At 35.7% G+C, this 25,844-nt stretch overlaps 1 protein-coding gene across 3 annotated transcripts; it reads left to right on the forward strand.

Moving 5' to 3' along the window:
- Positions 1-7,677: 7,677 nt before the first annotated feature.
- Positions 7,678-21,988, forward strand: OTUD6B (OTU deubiquitinase 6B). 3 transcript variants are annotated; one of them, XM_068525878.1, is made up of 7 exons: positions 7,678-7,868; positions 8,537-8,688; positions 11,283-11,363; positions 15,857-16,169; positions 17,778-17,839; positions 20,437-20,543; positions 21,333-21,988. In XM_068525878.1, the coding sequence occupies exons 1-7, from the start codon at positions 7,787-7,789 to the stop codon at positions 21,415-21,417; spliced, it is 882 nt and encodes a 293-aa protein (XP_068381979.1). In that variant the 5' UTR covers positions 7,678-7,786; the 3' UTR covers positions 21,418-21,988. The 3 variants fall into 3 exon arrangements, with proteins under 3 accessions (XP_068381979.1, XP_068381980.1, XP_068381981.1); XM_068525879.1 differs by having other exon boundaries at positions 7,839-7,914; XM_068525880.1 differs by lacking the exons at positions 7,678-7,868; positions 8,537-8,688; positions 11,283-11,363 and adding an exon at positions 12,696-14,156.
- Positions 21,989-25,844: the final 3,856 nt, after the last annotated feature.

Genomic DNA, 25,844 nt, shown 5'->3' on the forward strand with positions numbered 1-25,844 from the left:
CAACTGTCTACAAGCGAGGAAGAGAGCCCTCATCGGAAACAGAATCTGTTGGCATCTTGACCTTGGACTTCTCAGCCTCCAGAACAGTGAGAAATAAATGTATGTTGTTTAAGCTACCCAATCAATGGTATTTTGTTATGGCAGCCCACATAAGAAACATATTTCTTTTTTTATCATTATGATAGCCTTTAGGATGAGAGGCTCAAAATTGCCAGTTAATCAAAACTGAGGCCCGATTTTCTTCTGCTGTGTGTGTAACCCTGCTGAGGTAACTTGTGGCTCTTGAATATCAATCTTTTTTCATAAATGGTAGCATGATATCTCTCAAATATGCAGTCTTGTCAACCAAACAGAAAATGGAAACCCTCAATTTTCCTGTATCTTTTTCGGCATATGGGTTTGTACCATCCTTTAGTCTTGTTGAGAGTTCTTTGAAATTAACATTTGGGACAGGTATTCTAGATTTAAATTTGTCCTGTTTTTTTTTTTTTTTAATATATTTTTTTAAATTTTTATTTATTTATTTATTTTTTTATGGCTGTGTTGGGTCTCCATTTCTGTGCAAGGGCTTTCTCCAGTTGTGGCAAGCGGGGGCCACTCCTCATCGCGGTGCGCGGGCCTCTCACCGTCGCAGCCTCTCCTGTCGCGGAGCACAGGCTCCAGACGCGCAGGCTCAGTAATTGTGGCTCACGGGCCCAGCCGCTCCGTGGCATGTGGGATCCTCCCAGACCAGGGCTCGAACCCGTGTCCCCTGCATCGGCAGGCAGACTCCCAACCACTGCGCCACCAGGGAAGCCCTGTCCTGTTTTATGTTGGGAATATTCTTCTCCTTCTGTCTCAGAGAGGACAACAAAATAATGGTTACTAGGAATCTAGACTTTCTGGCTCAGGGCCAACAGAAAGGAACACAGCAGAGTCTTCTGAGCAGTTCATGGTAACCGTGTATAAGTCCTTCAGAACCTTTGTGGCAATCCTTAATTCTGTGGGAGTCATCAGTGTTGTATGCTCTCAAAAAAAAAAAGCCAGAATTCTTAGGCTTCATTAGTGGAAACATGGCTTCCCAAACTCAAGTTGGAAAAATTCTGAACAAAACACATTGAATGAATTAGTCCATACTTGTTTTTCACAGATTCTGTATCTGTGAATTCGCTTACTAAGATTAGTAACCCCCAAATCAAAACTAATGGCCCGTTCATGGGTATGTGCATGTGCAGAGCAGCAAAAAAAATTTGTCATCTGACATGTATAATCCCTGATGAAGTGGAACAAGGTGACACCCTATCTTGTCTCAGTTCTCATACTGTAAACTAGTGTCCTTTTCAGGATATATTTAGTGTGTTTTTTTGCAATTTTGTGCTTTTTATGGGTGATTTTGCTCTTTAAAATGGTCCCTAAGTATAGTGCTGTGTATTGTTCTTAAGTACCTTACAGAGAAAATATGTGTTAGGTAAGATTCATTCAGGCTATGAGTTATAGTTCTGTTGGCCATGAGTTCAATGTTAGTGAATGAACGACAGATATTAAATAAGGTATCTTAAAATAAGGTGACACCCTAAGGTTATGTATTCATCAGTTGGTGACAGTAATGTGATCAGAGGTTTGCAGAAACCTAATTCTGTATTTCTCCTAGGGACAATGATATAGTATTCACTAATTCAGTGTTTGAGAAACTTTAAAGAACATAACTACCACCAGTAACAAAAATCAACTAGATGTAGATATGTAGCAGTGAACTAAAAAATTAGAATCTATAATGGAATAATGTGTTATTACAGATTTTTTTATAGTTTGCAAATTATAAGTTAAAAAAATTTAGTACAAAGATAAAAGGCCCTCCTGCTCATTATTCAACTCAAAGTATAGGGTTGACTGTAGTGCTTTTTGTTTTTAGACCAAATTAAAATTTAATATGACACCAAGTTGCCACCAAACATGCAAATATCAGTTATTTAATTAACACCCAAACCTGATTAGACAGAGCTACTGAGAGAAATACTCCAGAAGACAGGCATACAACTCAAGTTCACAACAATGACCTCACTGAAGGGTGAATGAGCTCTGCTGTAAAGCTCCTGCAACTGGTCACTGGTAGGTCCAGTCACAGGGGAGAAAGCAGCTGGGTCTCTGGCTGGTTCCCATCCCTTGGACAAGTCCTGTTTCTGGGTGTCTGGACAGGAGATTGGAAAGGAGAGGGAGCCAGAGAGAGAGACAGTGACAGAAACAGACATAAAGGGAGAGGGAGAAGGGGAGAGAGAGAGAGAAATAGACTGAGAACCTAATGCCTAAATAGAGTCAAAGAAGCAGAAATACAGACAGGAAGACATCAAGCAGGAAGAAAGAACATACAGAAGAAGATAGAGTCAACAGAGAGAGACAGAGAAAGAATGAGGAAGCCAGACTTATTTTTAAAAAGAGAGAGAGTTAATCCAGGAGAGAAGACGACAGCTAAGGACACAGAAAGAAATAAAAACCAACAGAACAGGGAGATGGCAAGACAGATCAAGAGATACAGAGAGGTAGACAGAGAGTCAAAGAGAAATACAGAAGGAGAGGCATCCCTCTGACCCAGGGATGCCTACTGTCAACATCCTGCGGTGCTCCGGGCTCCCTGGAGGACCACTGTCCCATTCACACCTGGAACTAAGTGCTCTCTGACTGGCCAGCCAAGGCTGAGTCACCTGAGCCCCAGCACTGGGGCCCATCCTTACCCAGCCCCGTTTAAGCTGCATTTCCAGGGCTCTTCCAGGTATCTGGCATGTAATAGATACTCAACAGACACGTGTTGGGAAGAAAGGGGGAGAGAGCGGGATAGAGAAATAGAGGAACACAAAGAAAAGGGATTCTCACAAACTCCTGGGTGGGAGGCCACTTGTCCATCCCACTTTGTGAAGGAGCTGAGGTTCAGAGGGGCTTGATTATCTGTCCCCAAGTCATATGGTGGGTGAGTCACACACATTCCAATCCTTGGGCAGATGAGATGCACACACTTTCTTCAACCATTCATGTTTCGTTAGATTTCTCTCTCTTTCCAGACACTTCTTCTCGGAAGTGCCTTATTTTTGATGTTTAATTCAGTTGGAACTATAAATCTAAATATTCCATTCCTCTGTAATACTTACCCATCAAATATAGGTGTGTCCCTTAAGGTTTAACCTCCTTTCCTTTTTTCTTCTATTTCCTATCATTCTTTCCAGGGTGATTTCTCATGGCCTCAAATACCACCTTCAAGTCAGAAAACTAAAACCAAAATTTCCAATCATGATATCTCTTCTGGCTCTGGACCTGAATCTCTAAATACCTGTCTGACTTATCCACAAATGTCCCTGTCACAAATCATGCTCAACATGTTACAAACAAAACTCATTTTCCCCTGCATGAGCCATTGTTTTCTGCAATATGTAACTTACCTGAAGTAATGAGCTTTCTTCCTTATTATATAAAGTTTACCCACACAACAATCTTCTAAGTAGGTGCTGTAGTATGGATGAGGGCAGGATTGTACAGATGACATGAATTAGTCTTGAAATCATATTTGGTTCTGATACTGACTATGTGGTCTTAAGCCAATTACTTTTTTTTTGAGCCTCACCTTCATGGACAGTAGATATAACATAGGTTTTATTATTGTTCTACTTGAAAGTACGGTAGGTACCCAAAGTGGCAGCATCAACAACCCACAGGGACTTGCAAGAAATACAGAATCTCAACTTTACCCTAAACTTGGTGAATCAATATCTGCAACTTAATATGATCTTCCCAGGCAAATGGTTTGCATATTTATATTTGAGCATCGCTGGTTTTGCCCACCCTTGCTAATACAAGGGTGTCATCACCTTCAGGGGAGTAGATCATTCAAGAATAGAAAAAGTCCTGTCTATAACTTACTAGAGCTACTGTTCCAAGTATTGCCAATGCTCCTATTTATCCACCCATTATCAACTATATATAGCTGCTGTAAATGGATCTTTGATTTTATCCAGAAACCTTGAAATATCTAATTTAAATCTACTCCATGGTTATTTTATTCACTAGAGAAAGGCTCATTCTTCCTTTACCATTTTAAATTGTACTCCCTCAACATTTTAAAGTTTGGATTGTTCAATCTGAAGTTTTCTTTGTGTCCCATCCTTACAAGGAAAAATAGAAGTACCAGTTCTCACCTGAAATATTTGGAAAATGCAACCAAATTTTTGATTCAAATAGGGATGCTGCAATAGCTTACAACTCAAGCACAAAATCTCTCATACAATAGCACTGCTTAAGCAAACCTGTTTCTAGATTCTAACACTACTTAACATTTATTAAACATTCATAATATACAATGCACTGTGTGAACTGAGAAGGCTTATAGATGCTTAATAATACATTTTATAATCTAATCCTGTGTTGCTATTACCCTGACATACCACATTTCTAACAAGCTCCCAGGCAATGCTTATGCTGCTTTTCTGAGGATGATACTTTTCAATAAAAAGATTGTGGAGCAAGAAGTATTACATGGAAGTCTGAGAAAGGAAGAATAAAAACAGTGACGGGGAGGAGGGCAGTAGGTGATGGTGAGAGAAGAGAATTTGGCTTCTCTCTGAGAGTCAACTGTTAGCTCCTTAGAATCCATTATGGTAAAATTCAGTTGGGAAAAATCTGTCACTAAGAAGCTAACCATGGCACTTAGAATAGCTTATATTGAAGTAAATCCACTACTTAGAATTGGAAGGTAGCAAAATTTAGAAAGTCCAGTAACTATGTCTTTCCTAGGTGCATATTCCATTCTTCATCTAGTGTTTTCATTCTTAGTTCCTTGACTTTTGTACATCCATCCCATAACATATAACTCATAATGTCCTTATTGTTTCAGATCCTAAATTATCACATTTATTATAATCTCCTCTTTGACCCAAAGGTAATTCATAACATTAAAAAAATTCCAAATATGTGATTTTTCACATTTGAACATAGTTCCTAGGTTTTTTTGCAATGTGATCATTTGTGCTTTCTAGAAATATATTAAAGTTTTCCCTGCACCTTAGTATAAGTCACTTAGAAATAAAGTCACTTTTCAGGACAATCTGAAAAGAACTCAAAAACACACACACCTCTGAACTACTTAACTACTCCTTAACTATCTCAACTTTTCATTTACTTGACTTATTAAAGATTGTAAGTACTGAAGTCATAGTCCAACAATTTTTGCCATGTGTACTTTCTTTAATTAAAGGATTACTTTATTAATTTTAAGTACATAAAATGTACTAATTTTAAATACAATTTTTAAAAACATATATACATCAGTAAAACTATCATTCACATGAAGGTATTGAACATTTATTTTACATATGAATGCCATGTTATTTGCCACATAAAGCCTCTTAAATGTTACCACCTGTACTGTATGTTTTATAAATATGTTATAGCTTGAGTTCTAATAAAAATATTGCTCCCTACTTCCATTTCTATGACTTATCATTTCCATTATCTTTAAACTCTTTTATCCTTTGCTTTATACAAATGTGAGTATCCAGGGTTATAGATTGATTTTTGACCCAATTTTAATCTCTTTAAATAGGACTATTTAACCAGTTTACGAGTGTGATGACTCATCAGTACCTGTGTCAATCTATCTTATGCCAATTTTAATGCTTCCTTGTTGTTTTTCACCACTTCCTCTACAACCCAATTGGAATATGTGCTCTATTTTTATTTGTAACACATCTCATTGTCAAATTTACTTACAATGATCTACTACTACATGAAGCAGTAGGTATTGATTTTCTGTAGGCAAGATGCACATAAAACAAGGTTTTAATTCACGATCTCTCCAATGAGTAATTAAAAAATTTTCTTTTTACACTACCAGTATTAGCATTACAGACAAATTTGCTACTTTTCCCCCTTCTATAATTAAAACTAGGGAAAACAAAACTGTACTGACTGGTTTTCCCATTTTGCCAGATTAACATTTGGTATGCCTTTATTCTACAGGTTCTGTGCACAGTGACAAAGTCCTTTTATTTTACTTATGTTTGGCTTAAGAACATGAGTATCTTTGTCTACATTGCATGCTAAAAATAAAACAGTATTTATTTGCTCTATATATTGAACGTTTAGCATGCCTTTTCACAGTTTATAAACTGAAATTTTAGACCCAACTTACAAATTTTAGCATTTAGTTTTATAACTCTACCTAACAATGTAACCTTAATGCTGTTTAACTAATGTTTACCACTAATTTTTTTCATACAATTGCCTCCTTACTTTTAAGTTATTTTAATCCATGTTCTTTGTTGGCTGCAGTACATTATTCAGCAAATTTTTCAAGGATGGTACTTGAAAGATATACTTTCTCAACCCCTGCGTATCTGTGAATGTCTTCCAGTTGCCTTGGTAAAATAAGGCAAATAATTTGGCAGGGTATATAATTGGTTTAAAATTATTTTCCCTTAAAACTGTAGATATTGTTCCACTGTTTTCTGGCATTTACAGTTGCAAGAGAAAAATGTGAGGTCAGCCTAACTTTGCCCCTTTATAAGTAACTTGCCTTCTCTGTCTGGGATACTTGTAGAATTTTTTATTTATCCTTCCAATTAAAAAATATTACCAGGATATGTCTGGGGGTTGCTTTCTTTTCATTAAATTTTAATGGTACCCTGTGAACTTTTTCAATTTGCAGATCTAGTTCCTTCTTCAACTCCGGACATTTTTCTTCAGTTAGTTCCTTATAGTTTCAGCTTCATTTGCTTTGTCCTCTGTTTCAGGTATTCCTATTCTGCGTAGATTTTATCTCCTGGGCAGGTGCTCTAGGTCTCTCTTCTTCACTTTACTTTACTTGATTTCTTTTCTTTTTTTTTCTGCATGAAAATTTCTCTTGTTTTGCGTTAACTTCAGTAATTCCATTTAGTGCCCTATGAGGTTTGCACATTTCTGTTATCTCTGTCAGCTTCCTGATACTTTTCAATCTCTCTGGCAATAGCCTCTTTATCATTGAGCATAGGTCTTTAGGCTCCTGTGTGATATGATACTCAATCCTTACTACCTCATCTATTTCCACCGCTATATTCAAGAGGCGGCATTTTCTCAATTACTTAGTTGTCTTTCTTCCGAACTGCGGTATTACGACCTTGAAAATAATAAACAGAACTTAATTCCCTACTGTTTGATTGGATCAGCACAAAGATTCTCACTGATAATTATTCACGGTTTTATTGAAATGTTTTATGTTTTCCTTCTTACCTTTTGAATAGTACTTCCTAGCAATGGGACCAAAAGCGGTCCCATTAAAGTAGATGTTCCGAAGTACCGAACAAAACAAACGTCCAAAACAGTTCCCGCTACGTCATCTCTGCCCGCCTCACGTCAGGGCCAATAGACTGGCGTAGCTTTACTGCTGAACGGGGTGTAGCGCGGATCAATTGCAAGGCTGCAAACTTCAGCCGGCTAAGCCAAACCCCAGCACGCCATCGTGCTCCACCCGCGCCCCGCCCCGCCCCGCCGCGCCCCGCCCCGCCCCGCCGCGCCCCGCCGCGCCCCGCCGCGCCCCGCCGCGCCCCGCCGCGCCGCGCCGCGCCCGGCCGCGCCGTATTAGCGCGGGTCACGGGAGTGCGCACGCGCAGCATCCGGTTCTTCTTCCTCCTCTCTCCGATGACTCAGCTTAGATCCGGTACCGCCTTGAAGGCGGGGCTGGATCCTAGCTGCGGCCAATGGCGCACGGGGTGAGGGTTGAAGGGTGGAAGGTGCTCCTAGCCGCTTGTGCTGGTTCCTTTCAACAACTGTGCTGGGTTACCTGGTAGTCATGGAGGCAGTCTTGACTGAGGAGCTTGATGAGGAGGAGCAGCTGGTGAGAAGGCATCGCAAAGAGAAGAAGGAGTTGCAAGGTGACGGGGGAATGGGAACCTAGAAGTCGCCAGGACCCAGGGAAGGGTGCGTGGCGGGTCGCTTCTGGGAAATCTTGAGGGGTTTCTGATCTGGATCTTCCTAGGCGTCTCCAAAGTAGCCAGTGGTCTCTTCCCTACCGCCTTTCCAACGTCCCTTAATGCCCCAAACCTTCAGAAGCTTCCTCTTCTCCGGTCCGCCGCGTTCCCCCTACCCCGCGCCACCGCCCGGGTGTGGGTTTCTGAAAACACCGGGAAGCCACCGTCTTGGACCCAGACCCCCTTTCCTGTCTCCCCTTCCTGTTCCTGCCCGACTTGCCGACACTTGCCCTACTCGGTGCGTTTTGAAATATCTCACCTAAATTTTGAGGACTCGGAAGGGGTACTTGAAAGATTTAAAAATTTACGTTTTTTTTTTTTTTAAGTTTTTCCTCCTCCCACACCAAACAAACTCACGGTTATGTTAATAAAATTTTTCTTTTTTTTTTTTGAGGGGGTGTCTTAGCTTCATCTGGACCCTTCTCTGTAACTATCTGTTGTGTAATTACTCTTCTTGCTTTCATAATTACTTTTTCTATACCCTTCTCCGTTTACCATCCCCTTATTGTTACTATTTCATATTTCTTCTTAATCCCTGGGTTTATGACTTAATGGTTTTGGTGGCTTTTCAGCCAAAATTCAGGGTATGAAGAATGCTGTCCCCAAGAATGACAAAAAGAGGAGGAAGCAACTTACTGAAGATGTTGCTAAGTTAGAAGCAGAAATGGAACAGAAACATAAAGAGGAGCTGGAGCAATTGAAGCTGACTTCTAAGGAGAGTAAAGTAGGTGAAGTAATGTTTCTCTTTGTCTACCTTTGAAAGCAACTGCCACTTCTACTACACTATTATATAAAATCATAAAATCGGAGGGAAAGAAGTCACTTAGTCACGCTCATGCCATCACCTTTCATTGATATTTTTCCGACCAGGTTTATATGGTAGTGTGTTTTTTAAGGAAGGCCAGCAAAGAAAAGTCCCCTATCTTAACTATTGCCCCAAAGATGAACAGATTGATAAAATGGACTAAAGGAAGCTTTACCAAATGAAAGTTGGAAGACCAGTCTCCTAGTCTCAGAATTGCCATTAAATAGGATTGTAACCTGGGCAAATTTACTTAATCTTGAGCATAAGTTCTTCACATATCATATGATACAAATACTACTGCTGTTTAAGCACAGATTTTTTTTAAGAAATGGGATAACAAATGTGAAATCATTTTTTAAGTTAAAAGTGCTTTATGAACAAGTTGTAATAAATGGAAATTTACTGATGTTTCTTGGGTAGATTGTAGCATGTTAACTGTCATCATTTTAGCTAATATTTATTTCATCATTGTAGCCATACACAATGTGTTGTATGCCACACACTTCGTTTAACATATTACATTAATTTTCTCATAATTCTCATAATAACACACTATGAAGTATTACCTCTGAAGTAAGTGTAGATAATCCCATTTTTCAAATGGGAAACAGACTCAGAGAGATTTAAAGCTTTGTTCTAAATTTATAACAGCCATTGAGTACCAAAGCCTGAATTCAAAATGAGAGCTGTCTTACTCCAGAATGTGAATACTGAAATCTGTTATAATTTTATCTAGAGTGGTAGCTTATTGCATGGGTTTTAGATACCAAAGATGATAGACTACATAACCTCATTCTCATTATTGATAGTTAGAAAGTTCTTATGTCTATGCAAAATTTTATCTACCATAAATAAATTTTATTTTATTTGGTTCATTTTTGGTCTGCTGTTGACAGGGAAAACAGCTTGTCTGTACTGATTTACAGTTATTAAACATAGTTTTATTTTCTTTAACTTTTTTTTCAAGAGCCTGGCTTTCCATGCCTTTTATTTCCAAGTAACAAGGCATGATGCTCTAGGTGTTTGTGTTTTACAATCATGGTATTCCTAATTGTCTCCCTATCTTTTCTATTAGTGAGGTAGTTTTGTTTCCTCTCTCAGGCCTTTCAATTTTGAGATTTCTTTCCTAGGTTTCCAAGGACAAAAATGTTTAATTGTTAAGCTACATATTGTCCAACTGTTAAAATACAAACTCTCATTTTACTTGATCTTCTTTTTCTTAAACTGAAGCCTGTTTTCTTTCTGAATGTCACCTGAATTCTTTTGTCACTGCTTTCTCTTTTTTTTTTCCAGATGTTTTTTTGTATCTCGCCTGTTGTCAGTATGGCAGTTTGTAAAATTAGCACATTCCTCTGAAAAATATAAGAATCCCAATTTCACTAAAGTTGATAAACATTCTTTGAAGTCTTAATCTGATTTTGATATTTTGATCATTTGGTCCATAGCCTTAGGGACTGCTGACTCTGGTATTAGAGGTCTTGATATGTTTCATGTATGTGTCATACTAAAAACTAGCTTAACTTATACTTGTGGTAATAAAATACTAGCTACTAATCCTGATAGTTGTAAGTCTAGCATTTTGTTCTTTAGCAAACACATAACAGCCATTTGGTGATTAAGATTAGTTGTAATGGGCTTCCTTGGTGGCACAGTGGTTGAGAATCTGCCTGCCAATGCAGGGGACATGGGTTCGAGCCCTGGTCTGGGAAGATCCCACATGCCGCGGAGCAACTGGGCCCGTTGAGCCACAATTACTGAGCCTGCATGTCTGGAGCCTGTGCTCCGCAACAAGAGAGGCCGCCATAGTGAGAGGCCCGCGCACCGCGATGAAGAGTGGCCCCCGCTTTCCGCAACTGGAGAAAGCCCTCGCATAGAAACGAAGACCCAACACAGACATAAAAAAAATAAATAAATTTAAAAAAAAAAGTAATAAAAAAAAAAGATTAGTTGTAATATCTTAACAATAATTATAAATTAAATTTTCTGCCTATAAGTTTTTCAGTTTGTAGATGGGAAAGGATAGAAAAATCTCAACTGCCTACCAGGGTCAAGAAGCAGTGCTCATCAGGTTCTGGCTAATTAAGATAGAGAAAGGCCTTTGCCACCACATTTGAGGTTATGAAAGTAGTAATGACAGAACCTTACATATTCTATAAGTATAACATTTAGAGAAGGGAAGGGTGGAATGCTGAATGAGTTGTGGCCCTTATAGGAAGTATTTAGATGAATGGAGTAGGCATTCTAAGAAAGAAGGAAACCATGCAGGAATGAGCATTGTCTTTGAAGAGCTGTAAGGAAAGTTCTTGGGAATCTGACAATTCTCCCTTAAATACAGAGAAAGTAGACAGAACCATGTCTCGTTTAGTATTGTATCTAGTGCTGTTATTCAAATTTGAATCGTGGGATGACACATATTTGTGACTTTCGATAATAATTTAATAATAATCTAATACTTTGAATAATAACTTAAAGGTATTTTTCATTAACTTTTTAATGTTTTTTGTTTCCCTCAGATAGATTCTGTTGCTGTCAATATTTCAAACTTGGTTCTTGAGAATCAGCCGTTTCGGATATCAAAAGCACAAAAGAGACGGGTATGAGAGTCACCTAGTATTTGTTAGCGCTGTGTGTGTAATACTATCTTAGGTGTTGTATTGGAAGTGAATAGAAAAAAAATGGAGTTCCTTGCCAGAGGACCTGAACTAACATTTATTAGGCTTTAGATTATATGAAATCTCATTTAGTCCTGACAGTAATCCTGTGAAGTAGGATTTCTTATCCCCAGTTTCTAGAGAAGAAAATAGCCCTGAGGCAGTATAAAATAACATGTCCAATTTGCAGTTCTCATAGGAGGGTGGGGCTAGGAAAGGGGGTGTGCAAAGGATATTTTTTACAAATATATTATTCCAGACTTAATAATTCAGAATTTGAAGAGTGTGAGCCCAGGTGATACTGATGTACAGCTTTGGTTAAAAACTTTGGTATTAAGTGGTAAAATAAGAATTTGAATCTAGAAGTTAAGCAAGATATATAGATGTACAAAATATCAGAATTATGTAGTTATATATGTATTGGTTAGTTGTGATGAAAATTCAGAGAAGGAAAAACTCATTGTGCTAAGTGTTAAATAGTTGGTATTTAAGGAAATATAGTTATTTAGTTAGGATATTTAAAGTCAGTGAAACAGCATGCACAAAAACAAATATGGGAATGAAAAGAGCTGTAAGGAAACTGATTTATTGGACGTAATAAGTTTATGATATCAAAATTATGGGCGTGAGATTAGATAGGTAAGGGCTTTTCACTTTGAAAAAGAACAAGGGGTTTAAATCCAATCTTTCTTTCCCAAATATTGTTTTATTAACACTTGATGTTTTCTAGGATTTAAATGTTTAAACTAGCTTTGCATCTTATAATTTAGTAGTACATAATTTAATAGAGCATGGAATTTGCTGTCAGTCAGATGGAGGTTTTAATCCCATTGTGGTGGCTTTGGGTAAGATTCTTAACCTTTTTAAGCCTCAGTTTCACATGTATAAAATGGGGGAAAATAATACCTACTTCATAGAGTTATTGTGAATATTAAATAATTTACTGTTTCCAAAGCCCTAAAACAAGGCCTGGAGAACTACTGGGTCAACAAATGATAGTATTGTTCACTGTGTTAAGTACTGCATAGTACACCTCTTAAGAAATTCAACCTAAGACAAGTTTTTTTGTTTGTTTGCTTGAAAGTTGCTTAAGTTGCAAATTATCAAACATTTCTCATACTATTGTAAAATTTTGTTTTTGAGTAATTATTATAATTGTGAATTTCATAGACTGATGAAATTTAGGTTTCATGGTATTTTGGAGGTTATTTAGTTCACCAAATCTCTACTTATGATACGTATTCTGTTATAGCCTTATTATTGTCATCTATCTTCTATAGATGAAAAGTGAAGGGCAGAAGTTTTGCTTGGCAGAAACATAACAAAATATTTGTTGGATTTGCCTCTACTTAGTAATTGCTATATCTTAGAGTAGCAACTATTTAATTCTGGAAAACATGACACAACTCTTTCCTGTCTTTATCAACACTTGTTCACCCTACCTCGTCCCTTAGGCAACAAAACAAACTAATTCCCTTACCTTTCTCAAACATTTTGTTACTTTTCTCCTAAAATATTGCATAGCTGAAATGCATACCTTTTCCAGCTATACCCTCAAAAAATGTAGTATCTTTTATAGTCAGCTGCTTGGCAACACTTCTCTGCTGAGTCAACACTTGGCGGAGAAAACACCCTATAAGTAATGCCCAAAGTTTCTTATTGCTTTGTTATATTAATAGGATTTTGGGACAGAAAACACTGAAAGTTTATAGTATTTAAGAAAATGGAACCTGAAGACAGGGTAGATAATTGGGTATTAGACTTATGCCGAACCACTTTTTTTTTTCCCCAGAGGCACCAAGGAATAAAAAGTCAATTAACTAATGATGTCATCTTTGGGAGAGATACAACTGTCTGGTAGAAAAACATGACAAAACTTTATGAAGATTTATCATTGGAATATTGTAGAGCAAATCCCGTATTTTCAATCTAGAAAAGCATAGGGAGTATTTTATTTACTTCAAAGGACTTCAGTGAAAACTTACTGGTATGGTGGAAAGACCCCAAAGTAGAACTTAGAAGAACTGGGTTCCAAAAATAGGAAATTTGAGAGCAGGAATGAGATCTAGTTCAATTTCTTTATTTTATAAATGAGAAAGCTGAGGCCCAGGTTGTCTCAGTGGCATGCTGAAAGTTTAATACAACCCCTGCACTAGTACCCAGCTCTTAAGATTTCTCTTCAGAGTTGTTTTTGCTGTATTACTATACTATTACTACATGACTCTAGTTTTACTGACAATGTATTTATGATTTATGTGCTATTTTCATCGTACATACATTTTCATTAGAATTTATTGGTGCCATTCTACCTCCAGGACTAGGGTTGTAGAAAGGAAAGTGCCTCATGCCACTGGAAAACTCTGCCTGGTTGGGAAAACAATCCAGTGTGTTTCCTACCTAGTGCCCTGAAAAGGAAATACAATTGCTTTGTAATATTGAAGCAGAGCATGAGGGAAAAAATGAAATGATTGGATTGGTATTTTAGAGGCTTAAATTAAGGTTTTACAGAGAGTATAAAGTTCCAGTCTTCCAGTAACTAGTACATGACGTCATTAACTCCAGCTCCCATCTACTCCAACTTTTATTCTGATTCAGGTGCCTGGATAGAAGGAGCTCTCTGTGTTGTCCTTGGTCCCTGCTCTGCTTCTAACCAGCTGTATGGCCTTTGGAAATCTTTCTGCGTGCTGTTTCCTCAGAAGAGGAAAATGAGGGGTTTTGGATTAGATGATATTCAAGGTGCTTATCCTTCCTCTCCCCTCTGAAAATGTTTTTTATAGTCTTTTAAAAAGTAATAGTGCCATCTTGTGTTTTAAGATTTTATGCCACTGTGATCCGCAGTTGTAGGTATGCAGTGAAATAAATTGTTTCATGGTATTTCTGGCATGGTTGGAGTTGGGAAGAAAAAGCAAATAGATTTATGTTTTATTAAGAAGATAATACTGCTTTTGATTCAGGTAACTTAGACATCACTTTAGGTTTATCTGGCATGGCACATAACAGGCATGTAGTAGAAGCAGGTGGCATTAAGTGAAATTGAAATTTGCCTTTCCATTCACATCTTCTGTCCTAAGGAAAGGTTAGAGCTGGGGACATAAAAATCTTTACCTTCTCCTTCTTTTTCTTGGTTTATCTAAATCCTTCACTGTAGTTTGCTACCAATATCAAGATTTATATTGATAGAATGTAGTTTAACTATTTTTATTCTCTTAAATTGAAAAGCACTTGCTCCCAGTATACAAGTAAAACATACCATAGAGAGTTAGAAAGATGTTCACACACACACATGCAGGCACACACACAAAGCAGAATAAAACTTATTTTGTAATCCTACCATCCAGAGAAAAGCACTGTAAATATTTTGTGTATCTCCTTCTAGTGTTGTTGTTTTTTAAACTATGTATGCATAGACTTAATATATATTAACTATATACCATCTTTTTTGCCCCCCAACCTCATCTCTTGACACTTTTCTCTGGTACTCTACTCTAGCTATGTGAACTGTGTTCAGCTATGAAACATATAGTGCTTTCTGTCTTTTGATCCTTGCTATTCCAAGTGTGAGGAGTTTTTTCTCTTTTTTCCCAACCTTCCCATTCTACTTCTTATCCACCCTTCATGTCACAAATCTCTCATTACCCTCTCCCCCTCCCATTATAACATTTGAATAAGGAAAGCAAGTTGCAGAGTGTAATGTATGATGGGACTTTTGTTAAAATACTGTTTTCTGTACATTCTCTATGAGTACATCTGTATTTATTAAAATACATAGAAAAAAATCTAGAAGGATACACATCAGAACTCTAGAGCAGGCACTGGGATTGGCAGGGGAACTTTAGATTATCTGTAATATTTTAACTTTTTTATAAAGAAGAATGCTTTTATCTGTTACTTTAGTTAAATGTGCGTGTGTTTGTATGTACACATTTTTTTTTTTAAAGCTGGATAAATAGAGCTCCTATACCCTTCTAAAGACCTTAGCCAGTTAATGCCTCACTGGTGAGCTGGTGATTTAGCACATTAAGACCTCACTGGTGGAGTGATAAGTTAAAAAGTTTGGATTAGCTTGGACTTAAGTATGACAATGATGTTGCTTTAAGCCCTAGGACAACTCAGTCCTAAGATAGTACTTTGAAATCGGTAAGTAAAGTTTTTAGATACTTGGCATGTAGTTATTAAATAGACTTCAAAGAAAAATTTGAGGGCTTTCTTTGTCCTAGTACAGAGCTAGGTGCTGTACACACAGATGAAAAATAATATTTGCCTTTAAAGGAGTTCACAATATAGAAAATTCTACAAGTGATGAGATCATCAATATGATAGTGCTTGTGGGAGAAGGGAGAAAAATGTTTTTGAGAATCTTATATTTCATCCCCATAATAAATGTAAATTAGTCCCAATTATTAGGAATTAACTTTCCTACACTGTCCTCTTCATAGGACAAAAAAGCTGCACTGGAAAAGGAGCGGGAAGAAAGGATAGCTGAAGCTGAAATTGAAAGCTTAACTGGAGCTAGACATGTAGAAAGTGAAAAACTTGCTCAAATATTGGCAACTAGACAGTTGGAAATTAAACAGATTCCATCTGATGGCCACTGTATGTATAGAGCCATTGAAGATCAACTGAAAGAACAGGACTGCAGTCTGACTGTAGCTGCCTTAAGATGTCAGACTGCTGACTATATGCAAAGCCACATGGAAGACTTTCTGCCATTTTTAACAAATGCTAATACAGGAGATATGTATACTTCAGGTAATTTATTTTTCTTTACTATGTTTTGTCGTGGTTGTGGTGGTTGTTAAATAAAATGCTTCCTGGAACTGATAATAAAAATAACCTGAATGGTCCTTATGGGGGAAAATATCTCAACATTTAGGCAAAATTATTTTCTATAACTTTAATAGATACTAGCACATTTTGGTTTATTAAGATCTTTTAAGTACTTAACTATTTTGTAGTTAAAATATATTAATCTTTTATATAAGATAGGAATAGGATTCATCATTACTATTTTTAAAAGTGTGTTAATAAGTTCTGTTTCACAAAGTTAAGCCTTGACTAGTCTCTGGAAGTATAGGGCCTGAAAACCACCAGTATAGAATGATTAGGAAAACTAATTCCTCCTTTTATCCTGTAGTTTGGGAGATTTAATTTTATTCTCAATAAGCCATAATATTCAGGCAAAATTTGACTTTGCAAAACCAAAAACAAATGAGTTAATAACCTGCCTTATTATTCTCTATAATACCTTTGATAGTTGGGAAGGTAAAAAAATGTACAACTAGCAAATAAAGGAGAGAGCAAGTGAAAATCTGAAAAAGTTTCTTAAAGAGAAAGGGAAGTAAGGGAGAAAGTTAGTCCTTGAGATAAGACAGCAGGTGTGTCAGTATCCACTGGGAGCAAGTCATATGGCCAGGATGTATTGAAGAGGGAGGGGATGGTTAAGGTTGACTTGTTTAATGGAGTCCCCAACTGCTAGTTGTAGGGAAGTGGAGAGGAGGTGGCAACTCAGCATGGTGAATCAGAGAAAAAGACAAAAGACTTAATTACCTTCATTCCTTTAGACAATATTTATTGAAGGCCACAGTGTGCCAAGAACTACTCTAGGCACTGTTCTGAGCACTGGATATGAGACAGTGAATGAGACAGATACACGGGACATATTTTCTTCTAGATGCCCATAATTCTTTCCCCTTCCTCTAAACAGGAAGTTAGAGGTGTTAGTTTCCCATTTTAACTTTCTGTGTAAAAGTGTGTATGCTCAAGATATGCCATTAAACTCTGAAATTAGGTCTTTTATGTCCTCTCAGGACTGATCTAGGAAGACCTTTCTTTGGCTAGAACTGATACTGATACAAATAAATTAAACGTTTCTAAAATAAGTGAAGGCACTATTTGATGCTATCACTGGGAAAGGAGTTTCATCTCATTTTACTTTTACTCTGATTCTCTTCTCACATTTCTTACAGGGTCTTATAGTGAACCTGATATTATAAAGGATGCATTTTTTAGTCTTTCAGCATATACTTTCAGATGCAGATTTGGACTTTAAAACGTGAATATGGTGGCAATTTTGGGGTCATTGCTTGGGTCAAGAGAGAGGTAGGCTTGTAATGTAGTTGAGGTCCCTGGGCCTTAGGCTGAGGGAGAGAAGCAGAGATGAATTGCTTTGCTCTTCGATGGAAAGTTTGAGTGAATTAAGTTTGGATTGGGAAGTGGATTAAATTCTGGAGAATATAGGTAGAGAAGGAGGAAGTTCATAACTTGGGCAGTTTCATCAGAAATTGTGGGAGGTATAAAAGGGATCTAACATGAGTTCTAAAAATTATTAAGTGCTGTATTCTGATCTATTTTCTACAGAAGAGTTTAGAAAGTACTGTGATGATATCATAAACACCGCTGCATGGGGAGGTCAGCTTGAGGTAAGTTTGTTATTATTCATAGTGGCATTGTTAAATTATTTTTAAAAATCCCTTCTGTAGTTTTCAGACATATTTTTCAGATGATCCAAATTTCCCTTTCAAGATTCCTTTTCTTTATATATTTCCTGTTTCTCTACTGATGAAGCATTGAAAAAGGGAGTTAATATTCTTAGGCCTTTAATTTAAGTATGTACCTTTGGGAACTGAAGCACTATTTCATTTTAAATAGCCCAGTGTTTGATCAGTGTGTTGGTGAGGCTAGTGTTGCATCTGCGTATTTCCATTTGTGATATTGCTACTGGCCATATATTTGAATTTTTGGACCTATGAAAGTGAAGAGTTTACTCAAGTACAGTAAAATTTACCCAAGTGGCTCAACTGATGAAAATCACTGTTGGAAAAGTAACATCTCTTACATTAGAAATAGAAAACAATATTTTAATGTGAGAATACACGTCAAATCCTCCCACAATACATCAATTACAATTGTGTCTTGAGTTCCTAGTTGAGACTGACTGACTTGAAAGCAGTATTTGATGCATTAAAATTCACTTGTAAGAAAACAATATATTTAGTCACTTGTAGGGAGTTAATCATGATTTTTTTAAGCTCTAATTATTTATCTTACTGTTAACTTTGTTTCATTAAAGCAAAATAAAACACCTAAGTGGTCCAAGTGGTGATGAGATAGCCTGGGGTATTAGAAGTCAGGGAGTAAGAGGGAAAGACTTGGGGCTAGGTCGTGGTTTTTCCTTGTACTTCTCAGTTTTGTGACTTTGGGGGAGTCAGCCAACCTCCTGAGCTCCATTTTCCTTATTGAATGGGGATAATAAAACCCCTATATGTACATGGTAGGCCATTTGTGGATATTAAATAAGGCAAAGAGTATATGCATAGAAGTTTGTAAGCTAAAGTGCCAGATAGATGAATCTAGCAATATAATTAATATTATTGTGTAATTATGATTAGTCATCTTAAATAGTTTGTGGCTCTATTTCACTTCAAGAACTATGTTGTTTGGAGATATGACATAATTGCTTCTTCGAAGTCTTTTTCTTAGCAGTGCTATATTTGTACCTCTTCTGAGCCACCAGAGGGAACTGTGTCCACTTGTTTTGTATGCCTCTCCTGGGTCTCTGAAACTCCGGAAGCTTAGCTTTGTGACTGCATTAGGGGTAATTAAAGATGCTTGAACTTTTTAATAAGAATCTCAAATTAATTTGAGTTCTAGAGACCTAAGTGACTCTTTTTAAATTGAGAAAAACCTTTTAAAACATCTTTTGAAGGACATTTTCTCATAAATTGTTTGTGAATTCATTTGAACTAAGAGTTGCTGTTTTCACATTGGGGTAAATTTAAATTATTAAAGAGAAATTCTTTGTATGATTTCTGAAGACTTAGATGGGATGTTAAGATTTCCAGAGCTTGTTTTGCACCCTCCATTCCATGCTAGCTTTTAAAAAATGTTATTTTAGGTATAAGAAAAAAGTGCCTCAAAGGAATATTTTACAAGATGGAACATGGGATTAAATTTGCTACTGTGTAGCACAGAACCTTTTCCATATTCTTGAATTAATTTCTTACCTTTGTTTAAAATTTCCTAAAAGGTCCATGTTCTGTTATAATGGGGCAAATAAACAGATCAGGGCATTATGACTGAAAACTGTTAAATGACTAATTTGTTTATGAACTTGAGCTCTAGAGTCAGACTTCTCAGTTCAGTTGCAAGTCATTTTGTTTCCTTGTGCTTGACTTCTCTTAACCTTTCTCTACCTGTAATTATAGTCTTTAAAATGTATAACAGTAGTACCTATCATGTAAGGTTATTGTGAGGATTGAATGAATTAATACACATAAAGCACTTAGAGTGCTTGGTTAAAGTAAGTCTAAAAAAATGTTACTACCAGTATTCATTATTAACTATTATTCATCCAACTTTAAGCTCTAATTTTATATCATGTGGCATGAACTTAAAATTGTATGTTAATCAGTTGGAAATTCCATGAAAGGATAGTACAGTTCATAACCTAACTCATTCTACTCATGCCTTGAAAATTATAGAGCAGTTCTCAACATTAGTACAATAGAGTCATCTGAAAAGCTTTTAAAAAAATAAACCTCCTATTCTTTCCTGCTTCCTCTGTCCTTCCCCCAGCCCCTCTCAATTGTAATTGATTTGATCTGGTGCCTGAGTAATGGTATTTTTAAAAATCCTTTATTATGGAAATTTTCAAGGCATATTCAAAAGTAGAGAGACTAGTATAATGAACTCAATTTACTCATCCCCTTCATTAACTATGGCATAGATATTTCCAAAAAGCTGTTGTACATCCAGGACTTGAAACTTATGCATTTGATTTAGTAAACATTATATTTATTTGATTTTTAACAAATATGTATTAAGTGCCCACTATGTGCCGGGCTCTTGGTGTACATTAAGGAACAAGAGTAGATCCCTGCTCTGACTGGTTGCCCTATTCATGGATAAATTCAGTAGTTTATGATTTGAATAAGATTTACCCCTTTATTTCCCTTACTAATATATACATATTTGTTTGTTTGTCTGTTTTTTTGGTTTTACATTTTCTCTTTTATAGCTAAGAGCCCTGTCTCACATTTTACGAACACCAATAGAGATAATACAGGCAGATTCTCCTCCTCTTGTAGTTGGTGAAGAATATCCAAAAAACCCATTAATACTTGTGTAAGTACCTAGAAATTCCTACTGTTAATATTTTTCATGATTAAGACAAAAGGATTATGAAAAAATTTTAGGTTATATATGTTGATTAATCAAAACAAATCCATCTTCAGCAGCATTAATTCTGCTTATTTTATGTAAAAGGCAATTACAGAATTAGAAAACATTGTCAAAATATGTGATTTAGATAATTGTTTAAACCTCTAGTGATTTAATCTTGTATATGAGTTAAGAATAAAGTCATTTCTAAAGGTTACAAAATTTTAGGATTAGTTCTCATGTTGTTCTGGTTTGACATTAATAATGCTAAAAGTTTCAACAGGTGTAAAAGCTGAAATACATTCATGTTGCCTGATTGTTTATTCCTTAGAGATTTTTTTCTTCATATTGTAAAAACATGTTACATAATTGAGAGTTCTCTGAAACACAGCATGGAGAATTTGCCATTAGCTTTAGTGTTCATTAGCTAAGCCTACTAAGGTAGTCATTAATGGCTTGGGTTTAGGTAATAATTTAAGCTTGTTGAGCACTCAGCATCTCAGTTTTTCCTTTTTCGCTCCAATGATTGTGTTTTACCTGACAAACTCAGCAGACAGAGTTATTGAACCAGATCTTACTGACTGCTGATGCTTTTCAAATGGTGTTGAACTTTTAAGTAATGAAGTCTATTGAATGATACCCTGTGAAGTGATTAATTCAGAGTACTTGGTTTTATATACATAATAAACATTTATATACAGTGAATTGAATTACTTTTATCTAAATTACTTATTTCTCCTTTTTTTATTTCAGTTATATGAGACATGCATATGGCTTAGGAGAACACTACAATTCTGTTAAACGGTTGGTGAACACAGCTAGTGAAAATTGCAGCTAGTCTATAAAATGTTGCTGTTATGTTTTAGTACAGTGTGCTGACCTGAGTATTAATACCAAGTGTTGGATTGTTCTAAATGTTTCCGAAATAAAACAACTACCTTAAATCAGTTTTATGGCAAAGCTACTAACAGGTTTTTTAAAAATGTGTCAAAGATAAACTTTCACCAATGTCCCCTTAGTGGTGTTTTAAAAACACTTGTAAGTCCCTTGTGGAGAACATCATTTATAGACCAAGATGGTACCCTGTTTGCTGATATTTTTATTAAATATAGAATCCTGAACATTCTGTTCTGTGTTGAAATAATTAAAATTCTTTTTTTCTCCCTATTACTGAAAGCTTTCAGTAACCGTGTCAGTGTAATTTTTCTTGAAGAAGTGAAATGACTCAGTCTTTTTGACATTGCAATAATGTGGTGATGGTGATAGCAAATTTAATGAATGCTTATAAATGAACGTGATTGCAGTAACTTTGGTGTTGATGGGATTAATGCTGTGACACTTTTTATATAACCCCATCAAAGTGCAGCTAAGAAGCTTGCTTTAATAAAGAATTTAAAAATATTTATTCAGATGGGAATCAGTTGTTATGTTTTAAGAAATGAGACAAATTCATAGGTCAATATGTTTCCAATCAGATTTAAACCTCTAAAGAAGTACAGATGTCTTTTATTTGTATATAACTTAAAAAGACTCAGCAGATTATTGCCTTTCTAATTCATTTGTTATTCCTTTCTGTTTCTTAACTTCAGAATGGTTGTACCATCATTTCTTATCTTCTTAACTATAAATTTTTATATTCTTTGTTGTGTTTTCTCCATCACTACTCAGCTACTTTGCTTTCCTTGCAGTCTTTTCCACTAAGAAATAGTTTTTAGTCTCTCTTATTCTTTAACTTGTGCAAATTGAAGGGGTAGCAATATAAAAGGGTCCAAGGCCAAATTTACTTCAAATTCTTCCTCTTTTACAATTTGTCTTACAAGATCTCTCCCTTTGCTTCATTCTCTAGGATTAGAGAATGCCTTTGTTAACTTGTTATTTTGTTAGCCTTATTAATGTCACCTTTCCTCAAATATTTGAGAATATTTGTCTCAAGTATTTGGGCATTTTTTATGTGGCTGAAAGCCACTGTTGAGCCAACACTGTATAATAAAATCAGTACAATACTTTTCAGTTGAATGATTTGTCTAGCTCAGATTTTAGGTTACTTGTAACAATATTCTAAGAAGATAGTACCCATATGTACAAATGTGTCTGATAATTTGTTATGTAAGGGGGTATTATAAAAATGAGACCTTTCTGGTTTGATCTGTTTTTCTCAAATAAGAAAATAACTAGTAAGATTTTGCATCAAGTTTATAAAATTTGAATTTTTTTCTCCATGAATGCAACTAATTTTTATAAGTAAATATTGGGTTTTATAATATTAAAAACAGGGTATCAGAATCACATGCCCAGCAGGTGACTGTGTGGGAACCTGACAGGAGCTGTTGTGGTCATCTAGAGCAAATAAGTACTACATGAAGGTATTCAACTGCCAAAGATTAAAACCATTCTGCCTGCCAAACAAAATATATTCTGAAGGCTGCTTGTTTTGTAATCCTTGATCTGAATTTTTTTGGGGGTCTGAAATTTATAAAAGAATAAAATTGTAAAATACTAAGCAGCTTGGCTTTATTTTGAAGTAATCTGTTACTTTAAAAGAGAAGCATTAAGAAGTAATAAAACAAGATACAAAGAAATCTAGTTATTATAAATTCCATCTATATTTAAAGTATTCTAAAATAACTTATTGGTAGCTATTTTTTTCTAGCAGGATGAGTAGAATTTTCTTGATTGTAGGTATATTTTTTAATTTTTATTATTTTTTATTTTTTAAATGACCAATATGGTAATGAACAGGATTTGTATGGTCAGCTTCTCTTCTTTCTTAAAACTTGAGATAAAAATTATTTTAGCTGTAACCTAAAGACTAAAATTAAAGTCTTTAAAAAATGGCAGATGTTAATAGCAGCATATACTAATTTAATTTGCTGTATGATGCTGGTCTCTTAGGGAAGTTTGATAAGCTTTCTTTTGTCCTAACTCAGAAAAGTATATGTTAGAGTTCTGGAATATGTCTTTAGCCAAGAATTTTATCCACTTAAATATGTTTTCTAACTTATATAAAGCAAAAAAGAGTGTGTGTAACTATAGTGAGCAATAAAATTTTGTTCATATTATCTGATGTTTGCTAAAAGAAAAATAAAAGATGAATGATTAAATCAACATTTGTTCAAATTGTTATTTTTTAATAATTTTAGAATTTAGAAGTAGAGAAAACTTTTGTTTTAGAATTTTATTCAGCCTTTATTTTGTCCTCATATATAATTGAAAGTAATAGTCACAGATTCTAATATTTATAACATTTATATTATTTTATTATTTTAAAATAATGAAAGGCAAATTAATTAGAAAAATATCTAAAACTCTTGGGTGTTAAAGAAGAAAAGAAAAATGAATAAACATTTGTGTGTAAGAATATGAAGCAGTAAGAAGGAAATCTGTGCAAATTAGTGTTGCCACGTATTTGTCAATACATTGTCTTGGTATAGTTTGTCATGAACTAGCTGAAGGACAGTTTTTTTCTGAAAATTTAGTTTGTAATTTCATACTGTTTTTACTTTTACTGAACAAATGAGAGAGAGATGTTTCTTCATGTCCGTGTGTTTTTACATACATTGATTTCTTCTAAGTCTTGTTTGAAATATATCTTTCTCTATCTTATGGAAAAAGTAGAACTCACAGGGTTTCTAATTCATTTTTTAAAGTAAGTTTTAGAAACATCAGTTCTTGTTCTTTACCCCATCTTGTTCCCTCCTGTAAGGCCTTTGGACTGACATTCGGAGTTGGGTGCAACCTGCTTCACCTAGCTTACTGTCCTGGTCTCAGCTTAAATAGCACCGATCTAGCTCCCCAGAGTTCTCCTACCTGGGCTGGGTTAGGTACCCCACTTGATGCATGTTGCTTTCTAGTAACTATACACTTATAATTAGTTATTTACATTTAGTTGTTTATTATTATTATTGTTGTTATTATTTCCCCTTAGTCTTTAAGTGCTTAGAAACAAGGACTTGCTGATTACTATTAAAATATCTAGCACATTGCTTGGCCTATATATTAATTGCTTAATGTTTGTTGATAGTTGTAAGATCAGCTGAGAGGATAGGATATGACTGAGGAGTTTCATTAGGCTAATGGGCCGTTAGGAATAGAACAAGATAGTGGCTTAGAATTCTGCTTGCTCACAGAAGGGCTGAGAATTCTGCTTGCTCACAGAAGGGCTGCTTTCTAATTTATATTACCCTTGGATGAATTCTTAAGTCTTCTGGTTAGTTGAAAGGAAGAATGGAACCCAAGAGAGCTTTCTTTTTTCTTAACTTCTGATAGTGTGTTACAGTTAATTTACCTTCATGTGTCAATTAGGACAATTTGATTTTAATGAATCTAAAAAATATAATGGTCCTCTAAAATAAGTATACAGACCAAAAAAAAAAAAAAAAGAAAAGAAAACCTTGGTTAATATGCTGACCAGGAAGAAGTTTACAGTTGTCTTATTTCAGTGTAATCAGGATGACTAGTATACCTTACTGAAACAAATTACTGCCTTTGTACAAGCCTGCTGAATTTATTATTTTTCTGAACAGGAATGACTTATAATCTTTCTCCTGATTTTGCTTAAAATACCAACCCCTGCCTTCTGTAAGGACTAAATAAGTCCACTTATATAAAGAATTTAGTACACTGCCTGACACAGTAAATTCTCAGTAAAGGTAGTTATGTTTTCTTTTGTACAGCTTCACATAGACATTTAAATCAAGATCTTCACCTTTTGTTAAATCTAAAGTGTGCAAGCACTACTCTTGGAACTGATAGAAGGTGCTAACATACGCCTGTTGCACCAAGGACTTGTCTCCCTGCTGTGTGTTAGGTTGAAGTAGTGATGGATAAGGAAGAGGATAGTGGAGCTAAGGTCCAGCAGGGGTTGGTATGCCCAATACCCTGTTTTCATAGATAATGGGGATGAGACTTGAAGAGGTTAAGAATGAATAACTTGCTAAACCATACGGCTAGTAAATGGCAAGGCTGACTATAGAAGGCAGGCCTTTGAGAATCCAAAACCCTTTAAATCAAAACTTCCATTTCCATATTTAAACAGAAAACCAAGAGAAATAAAATACCCTTGTTTATTACAGAAGAGAGAATTTCTACAGTAGATTTCTAGTACATGAAGCATCTGCTTATGTTTGGAAACTTTTACCTTGGGGCTATCTGTGCCCCAAGTCTCAGACCACATTTTAATCACAAAATAAGCTTGCCAAAACAAATCAAATAAGTGTATTGGTTTCTGCCATAACCTGTATTTATGAACTACAGTTTTCCATGCAT

The sequence above is a fragment of the Eschrichtius robustus genome, chromosome 17 (assembly GCF_028021215.1).
Source record: "Eschrichtius robustus isolate mEscRob2 chromosome 17, mEscRob2.pri, whole genome shotgun sequence".
NCBI lineage: Eukaryota > Metazoa > Chordata > Mammalia > Artiodactyla > Eschrichtiidae > Eschrichtius > Eschrichtius robustus.